Below are 23751 nucleotides of genomic sequence, written 5' to 3'. Positions count from 1 at the left end.
CTCCTCTAGCTTATCTCTCAACGCTTCAGGCTCACTGCCTTTATTCCTGATGAAGGGCTTTTGCCCGAAACGTCAATTTCGAAGCTCCTTGGATGCTGCCTGAACTGCTGTGCTCTTCCAGCACCACTTATCCAGAATCTGGTTTCCAGCATCTGCAGTCATTGTTTTTACCTCTCCACCACCAATACTCAGTAGTAGCAGGATGCACTGTCTACCTGATGTACTGCAGAAATTCACCAAAGATCCTCAAACAGCACCTTCCAAGCCTACTGTCAGTTGCATTTAAAAGGGTAAAGGCAGCAGGTGCATGGGAACATCACCACCTGCAAGTTCCTTTCAAGCCACTCACTTGGAAATACATTGCTGTTCCTTCATTGTGGCTGGGTCAAACTCCTGAATTCCCTCCCTCAGGGCATTGTGGGCCTATCTACAGCACCTGGACTGCAGTGGTTCCAAAAGGCAGCTCACCACCATCTTCTCAAGGGCAAATGGGAAGGGGTAATCAATGCTGGTCAGCCAGCAGCACCCACGTCCCACAAGGGGATTTTCTTTTGTGAAAAATCAGTGGCAATCGATATTATCAAACCTCTTCTTTCTCACTAGCGAATGTTGCCTTGCTGTTCACACCATGTTTGGAGAATGGGACTTTAGTTTCTCTCTGCATTGTAAATTTCCTTTTTGCTGACTTTGCCTCATTTTCCCAACAGATTCAGCAATACCAACATCGCTCACGGGTGTCACTAGGTGAGAGGTGAGGGGGAATTTTAGAGACTGTTTGTAATTAACAAATTGCATTTTTGAGAGGAACAGAGTTTTCTTTCCTGCCTTCCAATTGGTTTGAAGATCATTGCCACCCACTGTAGTTCATTACACAACAGGGCTTCGACAAGGGAAAGTTCAGATAATCCGAGAGGCCAGCAGCACCCACGTCCCACAAGGGGATTTTCTTTTGTGAAAAATCAGTGGCAATCGATATTATCAAACCTCTTCTTTCTCACTAGCGAATGTTGCCTTGCTGTTCACACCATGTTTGGAGAATGGGACTTTAGTTTCTCTCTGCATTGTAAATTTCCTTTTTGCTGACTTTGCCTCATTTTCCCAACAGATTCAGCAATACCAACATCGCTCATGGGTGTCACTAGGTGAGAGGAGGAGGAGGGGGAGGTGGTGGTGGTTGGGGGGAGGAGGGGATTTTCAGCGACTGCTTGGAATTGAGAAATTAGATGTTTATTCGAGGGACGGAGTTTTCTTTCCTGCCTTCCAATTGGTTTGAAGATCATTGCCACCCACTGTAGTTCATTACATAACAGGACTTCGACAAGGGAAAGTTCAGATAATCCGAGAGCAACAACTTAAAACCACATCGACCAGTGAGAGATTTGCCTTTTGAATCTTTTTGCAGCTTTTCAGTGCAGGAGCTGAGCTTGAATATAAACCGCGGCCCCTCCTGTTGCCAGTTTCGATCCCGGGATGTCGATTGTAAGTATTTTCCCTGTGGATGCCATCACCCTGGTGTTGCTGGGGGCTCTGACCATTATCCTCCTGCTGTATTTCAACAGCGGCTTGAAAAATCCCGGGGTCATCAACTACCCCCCGGGACCCCCTTCTCTCCCAGTGATCGGGAACCTGCACATGTTGAATCTGAAGAAGCTGAACAAATCTTTGATGAAGGTAAGAGCGAGTTAGACTCGGACAGTGAATCAGAAGCCTGGTTTGCTCTTTCCCATTTGTGTTCAGTGCTTGGGGATGTGAATTTCTACACTGAAAGTGTGATCTCAATGTGAGTTATTGTCACCAATGCAAACCAACCAGAATCCAGCTGATATTACCCCGAAATTGACACCATGTTGGCCAGGTAACGGAATTGAGTATATTCGTCCCCTGTAACCTGACCACCCACATTAGTGGGAGTGTCTGAGTGTTTAAAGTTACTCAGGGATGAAAAAACACCACGAATATATTGCAACAAGAAAAACAGAAGTAAGGAAGAATTTCAATAAAAATCCCCTATGGGAGGGGGAGGCCATATTCTTTTGCCTCTCCAGTGTCCTCCAAGTGCACAATTCTCTCAGGTACCAGTCAGCATGACATTTTCCATCCCCAGGGATAGTAGTGTGCAGCCTGGGTGTGTGGCCCATTGAACAGTCTGAAAGGTCACTGGTGTGGTGAATAGGAGATATTAACTGAAGAAACATTCACTGCCTTTAAACCAGTAAATGTCTTCCAGCATTGAAGCCAGACTGCTGGATTGTAACATCCTACATCCTTACCCTTTAAATTTGTGCTCTCTCCCTCACACACTTAGTTCTCCCCTGTTAAACCACAAGGTAATGGATTTATTGGGGATTCAATCTCTAACCTTCCTTTCCATCACAGGGGTGTAAGTAGTTTCTGAAACCAATACCAGGAACACACGGCTGATGTCATCAGAGATTTGGCTTTTGTACTGGCCTATCTCATGATGATTGAGTCTAGTTGTATCATTATACCTTGAGATAGTATAGTGGAGAGAGTGAACAGGATGTTAGTGAGTGTTTTACATTGTATTTGAGTGATGTACTAACAGAGCTGCAAAAGAAACTCTATGCTCTCTGTTTGCTGTCAGCCAGCCCATTCTCTGGTCATACATGTCCTCTGTTACCTCCTGCATCATGAGCTCCCACTTTGCACAATAACCCTTTATGTGGCTTCCTGTCAAACATCTTCTGGAAATTCATGTCTTCAGGTTCCAACTTATCCACATTACATGATGCTTCTTCAAGGAACTTCAATAATTTGGTTAAGCTTGGTTTCTCTTTCACTAATCCATGCTGACCTTTGTAACCTTTATCTTTCCTTCACGCTCAGGTATTACCTCCTCTGTGCTCAAATTCTGACATTGCCTGAAGGGCAGACTTCCAGCTAACTGGCTTCTAGTTTCTTGTTCTCAGCCTCCCTTCTTGAATTGAAGAGTTTTATTTCCTCCTTTCTAGCTTAATGGAACCTTTCCAGAATCTAGGGAACATTGGAAAATGAACATTAATGCATCTGCTACCTCATTAGCCACCTCTTTTAAGACCTTAAAGTTAAGCCTACCAAGGCCCAGGCGCTTGTTAGCTCAGAGTTTCAGTTTGTCTCAAATGACTGTAATGTCACCATGTTTCTGACTCCCTTCAATATAAATGATTTGGATGAGAGTTTAGGAGATATGGTTAGTATGCTTGTGAATGAAACTAAAATTGATGGAATAGTAAACAGTGAAGTAGGTTATCTGGGAATGCAGTGAGATCTTGATTAACTGGGCCAGTGTGCTGAGGAATGGCAGATGGAGTTTAAATTAGATAAGTACAAGGTGTTGCATTTTGGTCAGGCAAACCAAAGCAGGACTTAGACAGTCAATTCTGTAGCCCTGGGGAGTGTTAGAGAAAAAAGAAATCTGGGGGCTCCTTGATAATGGAGTCACAGATAGATAGGTTGGTGAAGAAGGTGTTCAGCATGTTTGCTGTCATCAGTCAGTGTGCGGAGTACAGGAGCTGTGTTGTTTTGTTGAGGCTGTAGATAAGGTAGATAGTCATAAGCTTTTCCGCATGGTAGGGGATTCTAAAAATAGAGTGCAAAGGTTTATGGTGTGAGGGGAGAGATACAAAAGGGTCCAGAGGAGCGATTATTTCAAACAGATGATGGTAACTGTGTCGAATGGCCTGTCAGAAGTAATGGTGGAAGTGAGTACAATTTCATTACTTAAGAAACATTTAGACAGGTACATGGATGGGAGATTTATGGAGGGATATGGAACAAAAATAGGCAAATGGGACGAATTCAAATTATGAAACTGGGTGGAATGGGCAAGTTGTGTTGAAGGGCTTGTTTCCATGTTGTACACCTATATGACTCCAGAATAAAACTATTCAATAACCGTTAAAATGTTGGCATCTAACCGACAATGTGGTAAGTTGCCCAGTTACATCCTGAGCAGGTCAAATCCAGCAAGGCTAATTACCACTCCATCAGTCCACTGTCGATTATCAGTAAAGTGATGGAAGGTGTCATCAAGCAGCGCCAGCTCAGCAATAACCTGCTCAGTGACGCCCAGTTTGGGTTCCATCAGGGCCACTCAGCTCCAGACTTCATTACAGCCTTGGTCCAAACATGGACAAAAAAGCTGAATTCCAGAGGTGGGGTGCGAGTGACAGTCTGTGACATCAAGGCCATATTTCAATGAGTGTGACATCAAGGAGCCTGAGCAATACTGCAATCATTAGGTATCAGAGGCAAACTCTTCACTGGTTGGCATCAAATCTGTTAGAAATGAAGTCTGGTAGGTTGTAGTTATTGGAAGTCAGTCTTCCCAGCTCCAGGACATTTCTGCAAGAGTTCCTCAAGGTAGTGTCCTAGGGCAACCCATCTTCAACGTCTTCATCAATGACTTTCTTCCATCATAAGGTCAGAAGTGGGACAATTTGTCAATGACTTGGGGTGTCAAGGTCACTCAGTGGTGTGTATTGCTACCTCACTGCAACAGGCACTCAGGTTCGATTCCACCCTCCGGCAACTGTCTGTGTGGAGTTTGCACATTCTCCCCATGTTTGTATGGGTTTCCTCTGGATGCTCTGGTCTCCACCCACAGTCCAAAGATAGGCAGGTGAAGTGGACGGGCGATACTGAATTGCCCCTAGTGACCAGGGATTTGTATGTTAGATGGATTAGCCATGGGGAATGCAGTGCTATAAGATAGTGTTGGTCTTGGTGGGATGCTCTATGGAGCGTTGATGTTGACTGCATGGGCCGAATGGCCTGCTTCCATACTGTAGGGAATCTATGTTCTATGCTGACTGCACAATGTTCAGCACCATTCGTGACTCCTCAGATAATGAAGTAGCCCATGTTCCAATGCAACAAGATCTAGATAATGGATTAGTGGTGCTGGAAGAGCACAGCAGTTCAGGCAGCATCTGAGGAGCAGTAAAATCGGTGTTTCGGGCAAAAGCCCTTCATCAGGAATAAAGGCAGAGAGCCTGAAGCGTGGAGAGATAAGCTAGAGGAGGGAGGGGGTGGGGAGAAAGTAGCATAGAGTACAATAGGTGAGTGGGGGAGGGGATGAAGGTGATAGGTCAGGGAGGAGAGGGTGGAGTTGATAGGTAGAAAAGAAGATAGGCAGGTAGGACAAGTCATGGGGACAGTGCTGAGCTGGAAGTTTGGAACAAGGGTGAGGTGGGGGAAGGGGAAATGAGGAAACTGTTGAAGTCCACATTGATGCCCTGGGGTTGAAGTGTTCCGAGGCGGAAGATGAGGTGTTCTTCCTCCAGGCGTCTGGTGGTGAGGGAGCGGTGGTGAAGGAGGCCCAGGACCTCCATGTCCTCGGCAGAGTGGGAGGGGGAGTTGAAATGTTGGGCCACGGGGCGGTGTGGTTGATTGGTGCGGGTGTCCCGGAGATGTTCCCTAAAGCGCTCTGCTAGGAGGCGTCCAGTCTCCCCAATGTAGAGGAGCCCGCATCGGGAGCAACGGATACAATAAATGATATTAGTGGATGTGCAAGTAAAACTTTGATGGATGTGGAAGGCTCCTTTAGGGCCTTGATGGAGGTGAGGGAGGAGGTGTGGGCGCAGGTTTTACAGTTCCTGCGGTGACAGGGGAAGATGCCAGGATGGGAGGGTGGGTTGTACGGGGGGCATGGACCTGACCAGGTTGTCACAGAGGGAACGGTCTTTGCGGAAGGCGGAAAGGGGTGGGGAGGGAAATATATCCTTGGTGGTGGGGTCTTTTTGGAAGTGGCGGAAAGTTCGGCAAATGATTTGTTTATCTCTCCACGCTTCAGGCTCTCTGCCTTTATTCCTGATGAAGGGCTTTTGCCCAAAACGTCGATTTTACTGCTCCTCGGATGCTGCCTGAACTGCTGTGCTCTTCCAGCATCCACTAATCCAGAATCTGGTTTCCAGCATCTGCAGTCATTGTTTTTACCTAAGATCTAGATAATGTCCAGGCTTGGGTTGACAAGTAGCAAGTGCTATTTTTGCCACACAAATGTAAGGTAATGACCATCTCCAATAAGGGAATGATGTTATCAACATCCTAGGGGTTACCATTGCGCAATATTTCAACTGGACTTGCCACAAGTACAGTGGCTATGGGAGCAAGTCAGAGGCTGGGAATGCTGCCAGAAGTAACTTACCTCCTGACTCCCCAAAGCCTGTCCACCGTCCATAACGCACAAGTTAGGAGTGTGTTGGAATACTCCCCACTTGTGTGGATGCTCCAACAACACTCAAGAAGCTGATTTTTAACTTTGTACACCCCAGTCCAACACCGGCATCTCCAACTCAAGAAGCTTGATATCATCCTCAAAAAAGCACTCTAATTGATTGGCAACACATCCACAATCACCAGTCTCTCTAACACCAACACTCAGTCGCAGCAGTGTGCATAGTCTCCTGATCCATTGCAGAAATTCATTAAATGTCCTCACACAGCACCTTCCAAATCCACTGTCAGTTCCATTTAAAAGGATATGGGCAGCAGGTACATGGAACATCGCCCACCAACTGCAAGTTCCATCCAAGTCACTCACTTGGAAATACATTGCTATTCCTTCACTGAGGCTCAGTCAAAATCCTGAATTCCCTCCCTAAGGGCATTGTGGGCCTATCTACAGCACCTGCACTGAGTAATGTACTGACAGAGCTGCAAAATGTGAAAGACGTGTCGAGGATGTGAGAAATGGATTTGAAGCTGATGCCTTTGAAAGTTGTCTGAGGGTGAGCTGGAGCTGATGTGAATGTCCGGTGTAGATCCTGAGAGCTGGGGAGTGCTGCTGAGTGAGAGATCGATGTGTGGTTCATGGAACAGTCTGAAATATCATTGGTGTAATGAACAACAAATGAACATGTTGTGGAAAAACTTGTAATAATTTGTCATGTAAACCTTTTCTTGAAGCTATCTGAGAAATATGGCGAGGTATTTAGCATCAAGCTGGGACCCACAACTGCAGTGGTGCTGACCGGTTATGAAGCAGTGAGGGATGCTCTCGCCAACAATGCAGATGAATTTGGAGAGAGAGCACACATCCCAATATTTGAAGCACTTGCGAAAGGACACGGTAATTTGCATCTTCACTGTTGTAATATTTATTTTGTTAAAATCAGACTGTATTCTGTCCCTGTTTGGATAATGAATACCTTTCAGTGTTTGGCAAAGGTTAGTTTTTTTAAGTATTATGCTTTTAAGAACTTTAAAGGATATTTTAAAAACTCTTTGAATGTAATTGTAACAAATTCTGTGTAATTTCTAAAACATATGGTTATATTTAATCAGACAATATCCAATAACTATAACCACCATTTGGAGTGGCATGGTGGCTCAGTGGTTAGCACTGCTGCCTCACAGCATCATGGTCCCAAGTTTGATTCTAGCCTCGGGCAACTGTCTGTGTGGAGTTTGCACATTCTCCCTGTGTCTGCGTGGGTTTCCTCCCACAGTCAAAAGATGTGCAAGTCAGGTGAATTGGCCATGCTGAATTGCTCATAGCGTTAGGTGCATTAGTCAGAGGGGAAATGGGTCTGGATGGGTTACTCTTTAGAGGGTTGGTGTGGACTGGTTGGGCTGAAGGGCCTGTTTCCGCACTGTAGGGAATTTTTTTTTAAAATGACAATTGGTGATTTTAGCATTGGAATGGTTAGCAACTTCATCCAGCACCCTATTTTTCTTGATTTTAAAAATGCCACTAATATGGAGGATCAGGAACATAATTTGTTCTGACACTGAGAAATAGCTCACTTTTACCTCATGTTTCTGAATATCTTTGCTTAATGGATCCAGATTGTACTTCAAACTAAGATGAATATTTAATCTCTCATCAACTGAGATTAACTTCCATGAAGATGGGTAAGAGGAGGCTTGTGTCGAGCACAAATGCTGACATAGACCATATGGTTCAAATAACTTGTTTCTGTGCTATCCCACTTGTCTCTGAGTCAGTGTGGGCTCAAGTTTCATCCCAGACTCGAACATATAAACCAGGTAAGTCCTCCCAGGTAGTGGAAGAATGCAATATTGTCAGAGGTACATTTCTTGGAAATCTTCCCATCTTCTCTGTTCAGGGGAATAAAATGTCTCATGGTATTATTTAAAGTAGAATAGAATACTATTTTCCTCATGTCCTAGCTATTATTATGTCAAGTTATGAGGAACGATTATACAAATTAGGCTGATTTACTCTTGAATTTAGAAAGGATGATCTGATTGAAGTCTTTGAGATAGTAACAGGAAAAATATAAACAAGAAAAGAAACTGGAAAAGAAAAAGGCTATAAACAGAAAAAAAACAGTAGGTACAGAAACTATTTCCATTGGTTGGGGATTCTAGAACGAGGGGCAGCAGAGTCTGAGAAGCAGGGCCAGACCAAGCAGGCAAAATGGTTGGAAGCACTTGTACACCAAGAGGATTGCAGTTGTTTGGGACTTTCTTCCACAAATGGCTGTGGATGCTGGAGCAGTTGTTAATTTTAAATCTGAGGTAGGTGATTTTTCTTAAGCAATGGAGTTTGGCCACAGATCTCCCAAGATCTCATTGAATCGTGGGATAGCCTGGAGGGGCTTAATAGCCTTCTCCTCTTCCTATGTCACTATGTTCCTATTTGGCCCTCCATCAATATCTCCAAAATGGTTTGTGGAAGCTCATTGTGTGTAAATTGGTTAGCGCATTTACTGTGTGCTAACAGTGACTATACCTGAAAACTAACTCAGCGACTGAAGCATTTTGGATGCCTGGATGTTATCTCCAGAAGTGTTCAGTATAGAAATAATTCACTTCAGAAATGCAAACCTTTCTCACATCATGGTGTCCTATTTCTCTCATTATTCATGTCCTTCTTTCTAAGCGGCAAGTTGTCACTTTAAATGAGGATTACAAGAGTCACAATGTTTGTTTGCTTCTTTCTGATAAATTTAATTTAAGGTATTACTTTTGGTCATGGGCCGTCATGGAAGCAAATGCGAAGATTTGCCCTCAGCACGTTACGAGATTTTGGAATGGGGAGAAAAACCATTGAAGAAAAAATAATTGAGGAATCAGATTTTCTGGTAACAGTAATTGAGTCTTATCAAGGTGAGTCTGTGTAAGGTAAATGAACAGAATTACCATTGTTTCTTTTCTCTGTATGCATTATTTATGAATGCCGGTGTACATTAAAGAATCACTGAAATCTATATCACAGAAAGGGACCAAATAGGCAACTATGTTTCCGCTAGCTCTATGTCAGAGCAATCCAAAACTAATTACAATTATTATGGTATGCCCTGCTCCCACCCAATGTGTATTCAAATCGATCATATGTGATTGAATAGACCAACAAAGTCATAGATTTCTAGTTCATCCATCTCTCAATTCGTGAACTGTTCTGCAGTTGCCCAGTTCAATTTGGATATTGAAGGAATTTTGAAAAATTCTGGTGTGGGTGGCATGGTGGCACAGTGGTTAGCACTGCTGCCTCACAGCACCAGAGACCTGGGTTCAATTCCTGCCTCAGACAACTGACTGACTGTGTGGAGTTCGCACATTCTCCCCATGTCTGTACGGGTTTCCTCAGGGTGCTCTGGTTTCCTCCCACAGTCCAAAATTGTGCAGGTTAGGTGAATTTGCCATGCTAAATTGCCCGTAGTGTTAGGTGAAGGGGTGAATGGGTCTGGGTGGGTTGCAGGTCGTTGTGGACTTGTTGGGCCGAAGAGCCTGTTTCCACACTGTATGTGATTTGGCCTATCTCCATTCCTTTTATAGCCAAGGGAAAAGTTTCAGGGTCTTACTTGAATAATAATGCAACTGTAATTTCTTGTAAAGTGAAATACTACCATAGAAATTGGTATCCCATCACACCAGTTCACCTTTTATTTAAACTTGCATAGTACTTGACACTTGTCCAGATTTGTCATAGCCAGCTCCAGGAATGATAGAATCTCTGACACTCCTGTTTATACCTGCCAACCAGGATTCGCTCTTTGGATTTATTTAATAGCCCAGGCAGGGAGCTTATATTCTATGAGGTCCACCTGGCTAACCTCATTACAATCACTACATAAAGGCTCAATATTCGATTGGGTGTCATGTTTGAAATTTCTTTTGCAGGCCAGCCATTTAATCCAACTATCCAAATGAACTCTGCTGTGGCCAATATAATTTGCTCTCTGATTTTTGGTGGCAGATTTGATTATGAGGATGAAAAGTTTGTCAGTTTAATAAAGAGAGTGAATGAGAACATTCGATTTTTTGGTTCACCTATGGCCTATGTAAGTTTCATCTTTCATTTGAATTACATTCCAGAACAGATCATTTGCAACTTGCAGTAAATGGAAGGGGTCTGTACATTGAGCCTCATTAAATTTGTGGTGCAATATAATTGGTCATTAATTGCCCAGTTAAGGGCTTTAATTGGTGTGAGTAGGCAGGCTGCACTAGGCCTGCCCCTCCTACACATAACATGGTGGGTGGGTTTGGGAATGGGCAGGTGTGTGCCAGTGTCATCTACAAAGGGTTACAGCTTCCTGTGACTGTAAACCTGCTCATGAAACTATACCCATCAACTCCACTTTGAATAGATCCAATATATGCTGGCCTGGGGAGTAGATTCCAATGGTAAATGGCACTTTGAGAGAACAAATCAGTCCCCATCTCTGCATTTTTCAAACAATCTCTTGCTTTCAAATTTATAGTCTGTTTTAAAGACTTTGACAAGTGAAAATATCCTCTCAACCACCCGTCAAGCTGCCTCAAAATCTTGGGGCTCTGGAAGATATCTCTTATTCATTTGAAACTCAAATAGAGGCCTGTCCAACAGAGAAAGTGATCATTTGGTCCAGTATTCCTTCAGCTCTTTTGAAAGAGTTATGCAATTGGTCCACGTCCCATTCTCATTCCCATATCTCAGTAAATTGATTTTTTAAAGTATTTATCCAATTCCATTTTGAAAGTATTGAATTTGTTTGCACAACTCATTCAGGCATTGCATGATGATAAAGATAGTAAAAAGCTATAATTGTTCACAAACCACTGTATTAATCAAAGATTCGTAATGTTTAAAAGATTTATTTATCGCTTATTTTCAAAATTGCAATTTCTCAGATTTGAGTAGGTAATTGGTTCGTTTCAATATCTACCTTAATAACATGGTGTTATTTTGATTCTGTAGCTGTACAATGCATTTCCGCTCCTGAGATTCCTTCCAGGAAGACACAATAAAGTGTTTACCAATTCAAAACAGACTATTAATTTCCTCAAAGACTTCTTCAAAGAAAATCGTCAGAAACTAGATGGCAACGACTTGAGGAGTTTTATCGATGTGTTCATGATCAGACAACAGAAGGTAAAAGCACTATTTTCTTTTTCAGAGATTTGCCACCTTCCCAAAGTTATATTGTTGTACTTCAGAATAAAAAGTCAACTTTGTTCAGTTCCGAATTGGCCTGATAGTCTGAATAGGCTCCTTTTTTGATGCAAATGTATATGATTCGAGGTAAAGGGTGTGAAAAATGTTATTCTTTTCAGAAAGAGAATTGGCATTAACACAGTGTCTGTCTTAATCCCAGGATGCCCCAAAGCATGTTACAGCTGATAAAGTAGATTTAACGTGTAGTCATTTTCTGATGAGCTCAATAAAATCTCATCAGAACCACATGGTTGTTTGTGAGAGTTTGTTCTGCTAAAATTGCTCATGCACTTCCTACATTATACTATTGGCTGCACTACAAAAAGCACTTATTATGGATTTTAAGGTGTTTTGGGACATTTTCAGGTATTAAAGCACAATGGAATAGACTTTTGTGATACATTGACCTGAGAGGAGACAGCACCTCAGAATAACATCTTATCTGAAAGACTGCACCTCTGACAGTTTGGCCTTCCTTAGTACTACACTGGGTAAATATACAGAAGCCTTGATTTCCTGGCCCGTATCAGGAGCTGCAATACCCAATAATCAATGTGTCAGGTTAGGTATGCATCATAGGACTTACAGTACAGTACAGGTCTCAATTCGGTTGTGAGCTATTGTATTGTTAACCTTGCTTTCAGGAATCGGAGAACCGTAATTCATACTTTCATGAGAACAACTTAATGGCTTCGGCAGACAGCATGTTTACTGCGGGGATGGAGACCACCTCAACCACTCTCCGTTGGGGAATGCTTCTGATGATGAAATATCCAGAGATCCAGAGTAAGAAGCACTCTGATTAATTCCACTCTGGAGTTGACCTTGTTGGATGATTTTCAATGTCTCATTCTCTGTTTACTGTGATTGAGATTTTGATCTTGTTCAAAAATATCATGGCAGTATTTCCAATGACTTTAAAAATGTGCTCGGATTGCAGGAAAGGTTCATGAGGAAATTATCAGAGTTATTGGATCGGAACGACCTCCTAAAGTTGAAGATCGGAAAGATTTGCCGTACACTGATGCAGTGATCCATGAAATCCAGAGGTTTGGGGACATAGTGCCACTGAACATAACACATGAAACAACAGTGGATGTAAACTTCAGAGGATACTTCATTCCAAAGGTAACCTCAGGAAAGGCTGGCTGCATTCAGGGCCTGATAGACAGACAATAGGGAGCAAGAAAAGGAACTATGAAAACTGGTTGCAGTATGCATCACTAGTACCTGAATGATTCAATCTCACCAACTTGACAGCATTTGTGTATTTTATTAATGTTGCAATATGTGCAGATAGTGGAGGAAAAGAGGAGGAGTGGAGAACTATATTGAAAAGATACGGCTTGAGCACAACCTTGTATTTGCAAGGCCCCTCTTAATGTGGTAAAGAATCCCAAAAATCTTCACAGGAGAGTCATCGAAGAATAGTTAACACCAGAAGCCACAAAACATTATACATATTCATGTCGCCAAAAGGCAGGTTTTAACAAAATTGTTAAAGGAGGAGAAAGAAAGAGGGGATTCCAGAGTTTAGGACCCAGACCACTGCAGGCACAGCCACCAAACCTGGAGCAATTCAAATCAGGATACTCAGGGGATTACAATTAGAATGTAAATGCTATTTCTAAGTTTCAAATACATTTATCAATGAGCAACTGTGCAACTATTTTTAACCGTGCCTTTGCATTTTAATAAAAAACATAATACAGAAATGATATTTTAATATTTTTAGGGAACCTGTGTAATCCCATTGCTGTCCTCTGTGCTGTATGATAAAACCCAATGGGAAAAACCAAATGAGTTCAACCCATCTCACTTTCTGAATGCTGAGGGCAAGTTTGTGAAGAGAAATGCCTTCATACCTTTCTCTGCAGGTAATGCATCTTACTAATTTTTGAATGATATGTGAGTGAAATATTCCGTCTGTGGCTGGGGAGAATAAGATCTAGGAGATGCATCATTGAGGGAATTTTAGTTCCGTTAGGGTGTCACAAAGGCTCAATGGTTAGCACTGCTGTCTCCCAGCACCAGTTACACTCCCCATTGTGTCTCCTGGGTTTCCTCTGGATGCTTGGTTTCTACCCACAGTCCAAAAGTGTGCAGGTTAGGTGGATTGACCATTCTAGCCATGGCAAATGCAGAATTACAGGGATAGGTTCAGGGGATGAGTAGGTGGGATGCTCTTCAGAGGTGTGGATAGCCTGCTCCCACACTATAGGGATTCTAAGATTCTGTTTTGGGGAGAAAGACACTCCTGGGTGTGCTACTGTCTAAGCAATATCTGTGCACATAGTTTTTAACTGGAGGCTTGAGTAGCAATCAGGAATGGGAATCTGGTGTAATGTGTCTTCTCCCTAAGTCTGCAAAAACAATCTCCTCAAAGAATAATTGCTGGCACACCGGAAATGAATGAATTTTGTTTGACTAAAGATGTACCTTTCTCAACTGTAGGGCATTTTAAAGTGCCTCTCAGCATTATTCTAGATTAATGATCATTGTTGAAATGTTGGGAATCTCTGCAGCTAATACACAATGGCAGACATGGCTGCAATTTAACATTTCCACTGGAAACTAGCTCCTCTGACAATGCAGCTTTTGCTTAATCCCACAGTGAGAGCATCAGCCAAGATTTAGTGCCTCCGGTTCTAGAGTGGTGCTTCAAATTCCAGCCTTCAAGATAAGAGTGTTATTCACTGAGCTACAGGCAGCAACTTGTATGATCAATAAATTTCACAAACCTGAAAACATTGGCATCTAACTGATTAAGAGATATCATTCCAAAAAGGCAGTATAAAACAGCAATATCCTGTTTGTTATAAAAAGTGTACTCTGAACAACATTGATAAAGAGCCGCTTTGACATTTTTGTTTTACAAATGTGTTTTTGCAGGTCGAAGAGTTTGTGCTGGTGAGACCCTGGCTAAAATGGAGCTGTTCCTCTTCTTTACTACTCTGATACAAAAATTTAAGTTTCAAGTTCCACCAAACGTCAGTGAACTGGATCTTGACTCTGTTGTGGGTTTTACTTCAATCCCAAAGTACCAAACTGTGTGCGCTGTGCGTCGCTGATGTCACCACCTCATTCATGTTTTGCATGATTTTCATTCGCACAAACATTTAACCATTTCAATATAAGTGTTCTCTTGTTTCTTCACATAGTGCCTGTTAGATTGGGCTGAGTCATCATCGTTATATTTACTTTTATGTGATGTTTACTGTACAAACTAGCTCTGTCACAATTCACAAATGAGTCAGAAGGATCAGTGAATTTAGAAATAGACACCAGTGAATTTAGAATGCAGTGAATTTAGAATTTAGACATCAAATCCTTAACCTTTCAGTTAGATTTCCTGATTGGATGGATAATTAATGTGCTGGCCAACCCAATTATTGAAGAGTTTGATCATTCTTCTACTGCCAGCCTTTATTCCCCCATTACCTTTTTTCTTGCCTAAATTGCAATTGCTCAAAAGCATTTTTGCTGAGCTGCACCTGGCATTGTTTTAGAGATGAATCTTTAATTCCTTTTTAATTTGAGACAACTGCAGGTTTGACAACTGTACACTGGCCTGCAAAATTTTAGATTCATTTGCAAGGTTAGTTTCTGGCAGGAGAAATGGATGCTTCCTTGAAAGTAGAGCTGTAGGTAGATAGTGTAATGGAAAAGTAACAAATTTTACATTTACTGTGAAATTTGAAAGAGAATGCTTTTCTAAAATTTAATGCTGTGCTGAGCTTTGTAAACAATACTTTGATGAGGTTTGCAGCCAGCTTGTCTCTGTTTGAACTTTGTAAACATTCAACTTGACCTTGCAATAGTTGAATTCAACTGAAGAACTCTTATGTCCAAGACCAGGGGATGAGAGAATAACAACTTAAGTTTTTCCAGTCTTTGCCCTTGAGAGTGTGATAAGAAACAGTATCAGATGAGTATCTGAATTATGCTCAAGTACCCCTTGCATAAGGCATTTTGTCAAGTGCAGAGTGTCCCTTTGCAAAGGCCTGTAATAAAGTTTTTCTTTGCTCTTGCTAGCACTTGAGTCGAGTCGATTTAATTTCCATGACAGTAAACTTAGGGGCTTGACGCTGGATCCCACAATTGGGTGAGATTCTGAGGATTCGCTGGAGGTGCAGACGCCAGCACCTTGAAGGTCTTTCACTTCACCTCGAGCACTGAATTGGCCCCTTTGCGTGAGAGGACAGGGAATCTGTGGATTGCCTCAGCGCCGGGGTCCGAACTGAATAGGGTCGGGGTAAGAGTCATGGCTTAAGTAATCCTATATAGAGACTCATTCTAAGAGAATAAATGAATCAAGAAAAGGTTTCAGTAAACTCTCACGCGGTATTTGAGCAAAACACAAGGGAAAAGATTGCCGTCTCTAGAGTGTTTGAGAGACAGCAAGTTTAAGGGTGGTTTTAGACTTGGAACCACCACTGGCTGAGTTGCACTCGCCAAAGACGTACCGGGTACGTGGTTTCTTAGTTTACAAAAATTGAGGCAGATGCGCCCAATGTGAGAGCGGACCTCTGGAGGTAAAAAGCAAGTCAAAGGGAAAAAGATAACAGTAGTGCAAAAGAGAGAGAAAGCTGAACACTTTTCCAGTAACACTGAAAATGGGCTCCGGCAAAAGCAAACAAAAAGAGGGTCCACAGAGGAATTGGAATGGCCAACCAAAGATACAGTACATGCTAAATAATTATGGCGCAAAGTCTGTAAAGCAGTAAGAATTGTGAATCAAGGAATGTGGTTTTCCGGAGGGAGGAAGTTTTAGTAAAAGGCAGTTGGAAGTATTGAGGTCGAAATTGGAGGAGAGACAGAGAAGGAGAAACAGAAGGGAAAATTGGAGTGCTTATAACATGTGGAACGCTGAGGCTGAGGAAGATAATCTCAAGTAAAGGATAAATCAAATACGGATACAAACACCAGCGTACATGCAGACTTGCGCGGAAAACAACCTAACAAAGTTGTACAGTGTCTTAAGTCTGTTTCAGATCCTGACCTTGATGACTGCCCTCCGAGACCTACAGCCCCCCCTACGAGATCCGCCTGGCAAAGGTTCCAAGTCAGCTGCAGCAGCCTCAGGGTCTGCTGAATCACCAGTAGCAAATTGTACCCACAACCTACTGAAGCAAGAAGCCCAAAGTGACAACGGCCACTCCAAGACGGAAAGGTATCCAGGGCCTGCTCGCTATCTCCCCACGACGGATGATGAGTCAGACGGTGAGGGGTTTGGCGTACGATCATCTTACCAGGTAGTTCTGCAAGCACCAATGGTTGAAGTTGCAGGCCCAGAAGGGTGCCCAGTGTTGGTCCACCGACCATGGACCATGAAGGATTTGGAAAGTGCCTATGGGTAGTTGCCTGACCCATGTGAGGTTGGAGGTAATAAGTCTGCTGAAGAAGTGACAAAGTTCTGTACAGAGTTCCGTCCCATGCTACATGAGATGAGACGTCACCTAGAATAAAAACTGGGCACCGATGTCACCAAAATCAAGTATACATGGTCAGCTGTAAACATCCATACCAGATCAACTGACCCGCAAGCAGAAGAGAACAGAGACTTTAATGTTTTTGTTGCAGCGCTGGCAAACTCCTGCAGGGAGACATTCCCAGTGTGAATGGACATGATCAAAATTGCAATATGTAAACAACAAGAAGGTGAGACAGTGTCCCAGTACCTTACGCCCCTCACTGAAGCAGAATGGGACTATTTGGCCTCACCGTTTTGGCTCTAAACTGTTTTGGCACTCATTACTTTGGCGCTGAGCTGTTTTGGTGCCAATACATATAGATAACCATCGTGTGAAACTTTTGGTTTGTCTCTCTTGCTTAGAATGTTTTTAGCCATTTCTGGTATGAGCTCTACAAGAAAATAGAAAGAAACTTGTTTTACAACTTTCCAATGTGAAGACAGAAGGGCTTAAGTATCATCAAGGCAGTAGATGACTATTAACAATTGTTAAATGAGAAAATGATTACAAAACAAGATTTGAATCTACAGTGGGTCATTACAGCTTTGACTATCAACTCTTGCTAGTTGAGAAAATTACATCAGATTGTTAGTCATCATCTCTTCTTCAACCAAACAAGACTTTTTTTTAAAACTCTGAATTGCGCCAAAACAGCTCAGTGCCAAAGTAATGAGTGCCAAAACAGTTTAGAGCCAAAACGGCGAGGCCAAATGATGGGCGCCAAAAGGGCGGCGCCAAAATGTACCCGACTCCACTGAAGTCCACAACGCCCACAATGGACTGAGACCACCTGAAGACATAACGGCGGCAGAGATCACGGCTTATGAAGCACACCTGAGGAACAGCTTCATCAATGGAATGAAAGACGAAATAGCGAAGAAGGTAAAGGACACATGTATTATCTGGGACACGGAGAAGCTGAATTTGATATAACAGCATGCGATACATGCTGAATATTTACTGACCCAAGAGAAGGATAAGTGGAAACTAACGATGGAACAGCAAGCACATAAAGCTCAGCTTACTCTGATGCAGATGGTCGCCCACCCGTTGGAGGGAGGTGCTGCAGAAAAAGAGAGAGGAAGAGGTGCTGGCAGAGGTAGATCTAGCGGGTGCTTTGTTTGTGGAGCAATGGACCACTGGGTGAGACAGTGCCCACACAGACAGCCTCAATTGGCCCTGGTGGCTGGACAGCAGGGTGACTGGCAGGGGAAGGCTGAGGTGGAGGTTGGTAGCTCACAAGATAAGCCTCTCTCCTTTCTGCTTGGCAACGAAGACTCGCTTATGCTAATCTCTTCTACTAACCTTATGGGCACTGAAACATGTCCCACCTCCATATTGAGCACTGAGATTGCAAAGTGTGGACAATATGTCCAATATGACAACGATGCTATAAGTCGATGCATACCTCTATGTTATATGTTGAAGGTACACCAGTAACTTTTTTGGTAGATACAGGGGCAACATATTCAATCCTTAACTCAAACCAGTTCAGAGAGTCAACGCCAATAAAGATGAGTGGAAGGTTCCTGAACTCAATGGGTGCATCAGGAGTAGTACTACGAGAGAGATTTACCGCGTCCTTGCAGAGCACAATACCTGTTAAAACCCGAGGCTACAGAAGGAATTACTCCAGTCTTTGAAACCCTCCTAAAAGTTGGAGTGATAATCCCTTGTGAGAACTCACCAGTGAGAACTCCCATTCTTCCGGTCAGAAAGGCAAACATTCCAGGTGAACCGGAGGAATGGAGGTTTGTTCAAGACCTGCAGACAGTCAATAGCACTGTTGTCCCACGTGCCCCAAATATTCCTAACCCTTATACTATATTAGCTCAAATTCCACCGGACAATAATTGGTTCTCTGTTGTGGATTTAGCAAATGCCTTCTTTAGTGTAGCGGTGCACCCAGACAGTCAATTCTAGTTCGCTTTTTCATTCAAAGGGAAATCATATACCTTCACGCAATTTTGTCAAGGTTACTGTGAGTCCCCTACCATATATAATGAGGCTCTACGTAGGAGTCTGGAGACTCTTGTTTTAACCCCAGGATCAGCGCTTCTGCAGTATCCTTACTGCTTCCTGAGCCAAAGACAGCACACATGTCGGCAGCACATTGGCTGAGATACAATACTGTGTTATTCAAAATGCCTAACATTACAATAAAGTGATGTAATGTCCTTAACCCTGCTAGCCTTCTCCCCACAGAAGGAGATGGAGACCAACGTGACTGTGTCACTGTAACTAATGAAATTTGCAGCCCCAGACCGGATTTGCAGGATTCACCACTTCAGAATCCGGATATGGAGTTTTTTGCGGATGGGTCAGCATTCAGGAGCAAGGAGACAGGCCAGAAATGTGTTGAATATGCTTAGTGACTACCCATGAGGTAGTCAAAGCAGGATCATTCCCTTCTCATCCGTCAGCACAAGCAGCGGAGCTGATCGCCTTGACTGAGGCATCTAAATTGGCTAAGGGAAAGACAGTGAATATTTACATCGATAGCAAATATGCATTCAGGGTTGTACATGATTTTGGAACCCTGTGGAAACACAGGGGCTTCTTAACCTCCACCAGAAAGCCTATCATATACCGTGGCCTGATTTCTGATCTACTGTAGGCGGTCCTACTGCCCCAATCACTTTCTGTGTGTAAATATGAAGCTCACACAAAAGATAATAATTCTAATGCGAGGGCAGATTCAGCAGCAGGAACAGCAACCCAGCAGCTGCCAAGTGATCAGATTGACATGTGTATGACAAAAATTTGTACCCTAACAGCAGATGTATGGGAGTTACAGTCACAGGCCACGCCGGAAGGAAAGCGTGAGTGGACAAAAGCAGGATGCAGTGTGAGGGAAGGAGTACGGTGTGGTCCCAATGGTAAACCCTGTCTAGCACGATCATTATTTCCATTCTATGCCAAACTGACATATGGTAGGGACCATGTGTCAAAAGTGGGGGGGGGGGGGGGGGGGGGGGGTGTATGACAGTATTTCAGCACAGTGATACACACAGGAATTTACGCATTACTCCCAGAAATATTGTGAACGATGTGTTATCTTGTGCCACTAATAATGTCGGCAGGGGAATACATATGAGTCAGGAAGCACCCCCCCAATCCCAAAGCCCTTTGAACATTTACAGATGGATTTTATTGAACTAACACCCAGCGGAGGGAAAAGGTATTGTCTGGTAATAGTTGATATGTTTTCCAAATGGTGAAAGCATTCCCCACGTCTCAACAGGATGCCAGTGCAGTAGCCAATTCTCTTCCAACTGAAATAATCCTGAGATGGGGCATCCCTGAAGGGCTCAGTAGTGACAATGGGACACCATTTGTCAATAATGCCCTACAGCAGATCTGTGATTATTTGGGAATAAATATGAGACATCACTATGCCTACCACCTAGCGAGCAGTGGGGCAATGGAAAGAGAAAGTTGCTACCCTAAAAAAATTAAAATTGACAAAATGTTGTGAGGAACTAGGGGTGGCATGGACAAAGGCACTTCCAATTGTGCTGATTTATATGAGATCTAGGAGGAGAGGAAGAGCTAATCTTAGCCGGTTTGAGATTTTGTTTGTAGGCCGCCCAACACAGGAATTGGCCCAAGACCTAAGGTAAGACAGATAACAGGTCACTGTGAGGATGAGATGTTGTGGTACTGTATAAAATTCTCTACACTTTTATCTCAAACATAGAATCAAGTGAAAGCAGCACTATCCCAACCAGCAGAAGGGAAGCTGCATGATCTAGAACCTAGAGACTGGATAGTGGTGAAAGACTTAAGGAGGAAAAACTGGAAGGTGAAGAGGTGGCTGGGACCATTTCAAGTGCTCCTGACAACACAGACAGCAGTGAAGATCACCAATGTTTAGTTATCTGGCTCTGTATTTTTTTTTTAAATTTGGCTTTTTTGTTTTGGTTGTTGTCCTTTTTGTCGTAAAATGACAAAAAGGGGAAAACTATAATGGAAAATTAACAAATTTTACATTTACTGTGAAATTTGAAAGAGAATGCTTTTCTAAAATTTGATGCTGTGCTGAGCTTTGTAAACAATACTTTGATGAGGTTTGCAGCCAGCTTGTCTCTGTTTGAACTTTGTAAACATTCAACTTGACCTTGCAACAGTCGAATTCAACTGAAGAACTGTTATGTCCAAGACCAGGGGATGAGAGAATAACAACTTAAGTTTTTCCAGTCTTTGCCCTTGAGAGTGTGATAAGAAACAGTATCAGACGAATTATGCTCAAGTACCCCTTGCATAAGACATTTTGTCAAGTGCAGAGGGTCCCTTTGCAAAGGCCTGTAACAAAATTTTTCTTTGCTCTTGCTAGCATTTGAGTCGAGTCGATTTAATTTCCACGACAGATAGGATAGTGCAGAAGGCGTTTGGTACACTTTCCTTTATTGGTCAGAGTATTGATATTGTGGCTGTATAGAACACTGGTTAGGCCACTTTTGTAACATTGCATCTAATTCTGGTTTCCTTCCTATCCAAAGGACGTTGTGAAACTTGAATGGGTTCAGAAAAGATTTACAAGGATGTTGCCAGGGTTGAAGGATTTGAGCTACAGGGAGAGGCTGAATAGCCTGGGGCTGTTTTTCCTGGAGTGTCGGAGGGTGAGGGGTGACCTTATGGAGGTTTATAAAATCATGAGAGGCATGGATAGGGTAAATAGACAATGTCTTTTCACTGGGGTGGGGCAGTCCAGAATTAGAGGGTGTAGGTTTCGGGTGAGAGGGGAAGGATATAAAAGAGACCTAAGGGACAACTGTTTCACACAGAGCGCGGTGCATGTATGCAATGAGCTGCCAGAGGAAGTGGTAGGGGCTGGTACACTTACAACATTTAAAAGGCATTGGGTGGGTATATGAATGGGAATGGTTTAGAGGGATATGGGCCAAGTGCCAGCAAATGGGACTAGATTGGGTTGGGATATCTGGTTGGCATAGATGAGTTGGACCGAAGGACCTGTTTCCGTCCTGTACATCTCTATGCCTTTATGACTCTATTCCAGAAAAAAAGGTAATGGCGGGTACCTAAGTAAGCACAAAGAATATTTCATATTTCCCATAATGACGGGCATAACCTGGACCCATATGGATATCCATAGCAACAATGTTTATTTGGAGGAAAGGAATGACGTTAAAGGAGAAGTTGTTCAATGTGAGAACCATTTCAGTCAGATTTAAGATGAATAAACTGGTTAGAGATTGTTTGGGCTTCCATTCAAGGGAGAAGTGGAGAGTCCTTGGACATTCCTCTTGGGGGTTGGATGTGTAATGAGCACCCATGATGAAGACAAGGTGATTAAGACAAGGAAATTTAAAATTGTTGAAGTGATAGAGGGTATTGGAAGAGTCACAGACATAGTTGGGATGAGACTGGACAAAAAGAGAAGAAATAGAGTCACAACAGGAAGAAAACAATTCAGTGGGTCAGAAACATGCAGAAATGATGGGTATAAGTTAGTCTCCATCCCAAAGGCATGGTTGGTGACAGACCATTAAGCCAGGTGGGAGGATGTTTTGTGGACACTTCCACACTTGCAGCTCAATTAACTCCATGGTAGAAAAGTTCATGATTGACCTTTACCCAAACTAATGGCAGACAGGTACTATCTGTGTGGAGAACATAAAAAACAAACTTGTGTCTAACATAGCAGTTGGAAGGATATTGGCCCACTGGCTACAGAGATCCACACTGTGCCTTTATTTCTGATTCCTCCACCTTCAATCCCAATTCCCACCTGACCTCCACAACTAATACTAGGTTTGAGTGGGTGTTGTCCTGCCAGAACCACCCCCCCTGTTCAGTACAGCTGCTGGCCCACCATTGATTGGAAGCTGAAGGCAGGCAGGATTGGGGAATACCTGGGGAAGGCTAACCTCTTCCTATTAAGTGTTTGACTGAATTCAGTTAAAAGAGACAAGAGGGGTCTGTAGCTGGCTGCTAAGACTTCCAATATTTCCCATACAATCTGATGGGTCTACTGAAACCAGCCTGTTCATGGATCTTAGCATGACAATACAATACAGTCCAATAGTGTAATAAAATAATGCTTTCCCCAATTTTCTCTGAACTAGTTCTTGTAATAAATTTCTCCAAAGCTATATGCAAAATTCCACTGTGACTGAACAATAATTTCAACAAGGTCGCAATTTCTATTTGACTTCAGGTTAAATACCTTTGGTAATGCATTGAAGTTTGTTCTTTATGACCTCGGTGACTCATTTGCAAATGGTCAATAATCCACGTTAAACTTTCTATCTGTAGAAATTCTCCCTTTAAAGCTAGGTTAGGAAGAGAAGTTAGTAAGTTTTCAATGGTTGAAGAATTGGTAACAAGGGATCCCAGATTTAAGATGATTGACAAAAATAGCAGTGGCACTTTAAGCTAGAATCTTTGCCTGATCAAGAGGTAGATACAGATTCCACAGTTAACACAAGGGAGAAATAAAATGCATGGATCTGGGTAAGAGTGCAGGGGAAATTTGAGTACCTGGACTGATTTGGAAAGAGGTGAATCATAATGATCTTTTTCCACCCATTCCTGTGATTCAATCAACTGAAACAAGTTGGGTGATCCAGACACAACAAAGGTACACACTGCCCTATGCTGACATTTAGGACTGTGCCACATTTAGGAAAGAACTAAGCCACAGATTAGTCAACCATAGCCTGACATTGTCACACTTTCCAAATCTTATATATAACAGCCTATGTCACAGGCTTTTCCATCACTTCTCTGGATATGTCCTGAACCATCAGCAGTACAGATGTACTGGCATAGTCTTACATTCAGGAGGGAGATGCCCTGTGGCATGGCAGTCAGTCAAACATGGACAAGGAAACTTCCTGCTGATTACCCTATTGCCCCTTGGCT

General features: G+C 42.8%; 1 protein-coding gene across 1 annotated transcript in view; it reads left to right on the top strand.

The window, feature by feature from the left end:
- The first annotated feature begins 1250 nt into the window (after positions 1-1250).
- The window catches only part of LOC122560423, a 62813-nt gene continuing 40312 nt past the window's right edge, over positions 1251-23751 (top strand). The window contains 10 exon segments of the mRNA XM_043711056.1: positions 1251-1671; positions 6910-7072; positions 8929-9078; positions 10093-10253; positions 11153-11326; positions 12034-12175; positions 12330-12517; positions 13125-13266; positions 14282-14455; positions 16412-16644. Coding sequence (XP_043566991.1) covers positions 1471-1671; positions 6910-7072; positions 8929-9078; positions 10093-10253; positions 11153-11326; positions 12034-12175; positions 12330-12517; positions 13125-13266; positions 14282-14455; positions 16412-16644 — 1728 coding nt within the window. The 5' untranslated portion in view covers positions 1251-1470.

This window comes from Chiloscyllium plagiosum, chromosome 21 (genome assembly GCF_004010195.1).
Source record: "Chiloscyllium plagiosum isolate BGI_BamShark_2017 chromosome 21, ASM401019v2, whole genome shotgun sequence".
Lineage (NCBI taxonomy): Eukaryota > Metazoa > Chordata > Chondrichthyes > Orectolobiformes > Hemiscylliidae > Chiloscyllium > Chiloscyllium plagiosum.
This window is presented reverse-complemented; position numbering and strand designations above follow the sequence as displayed.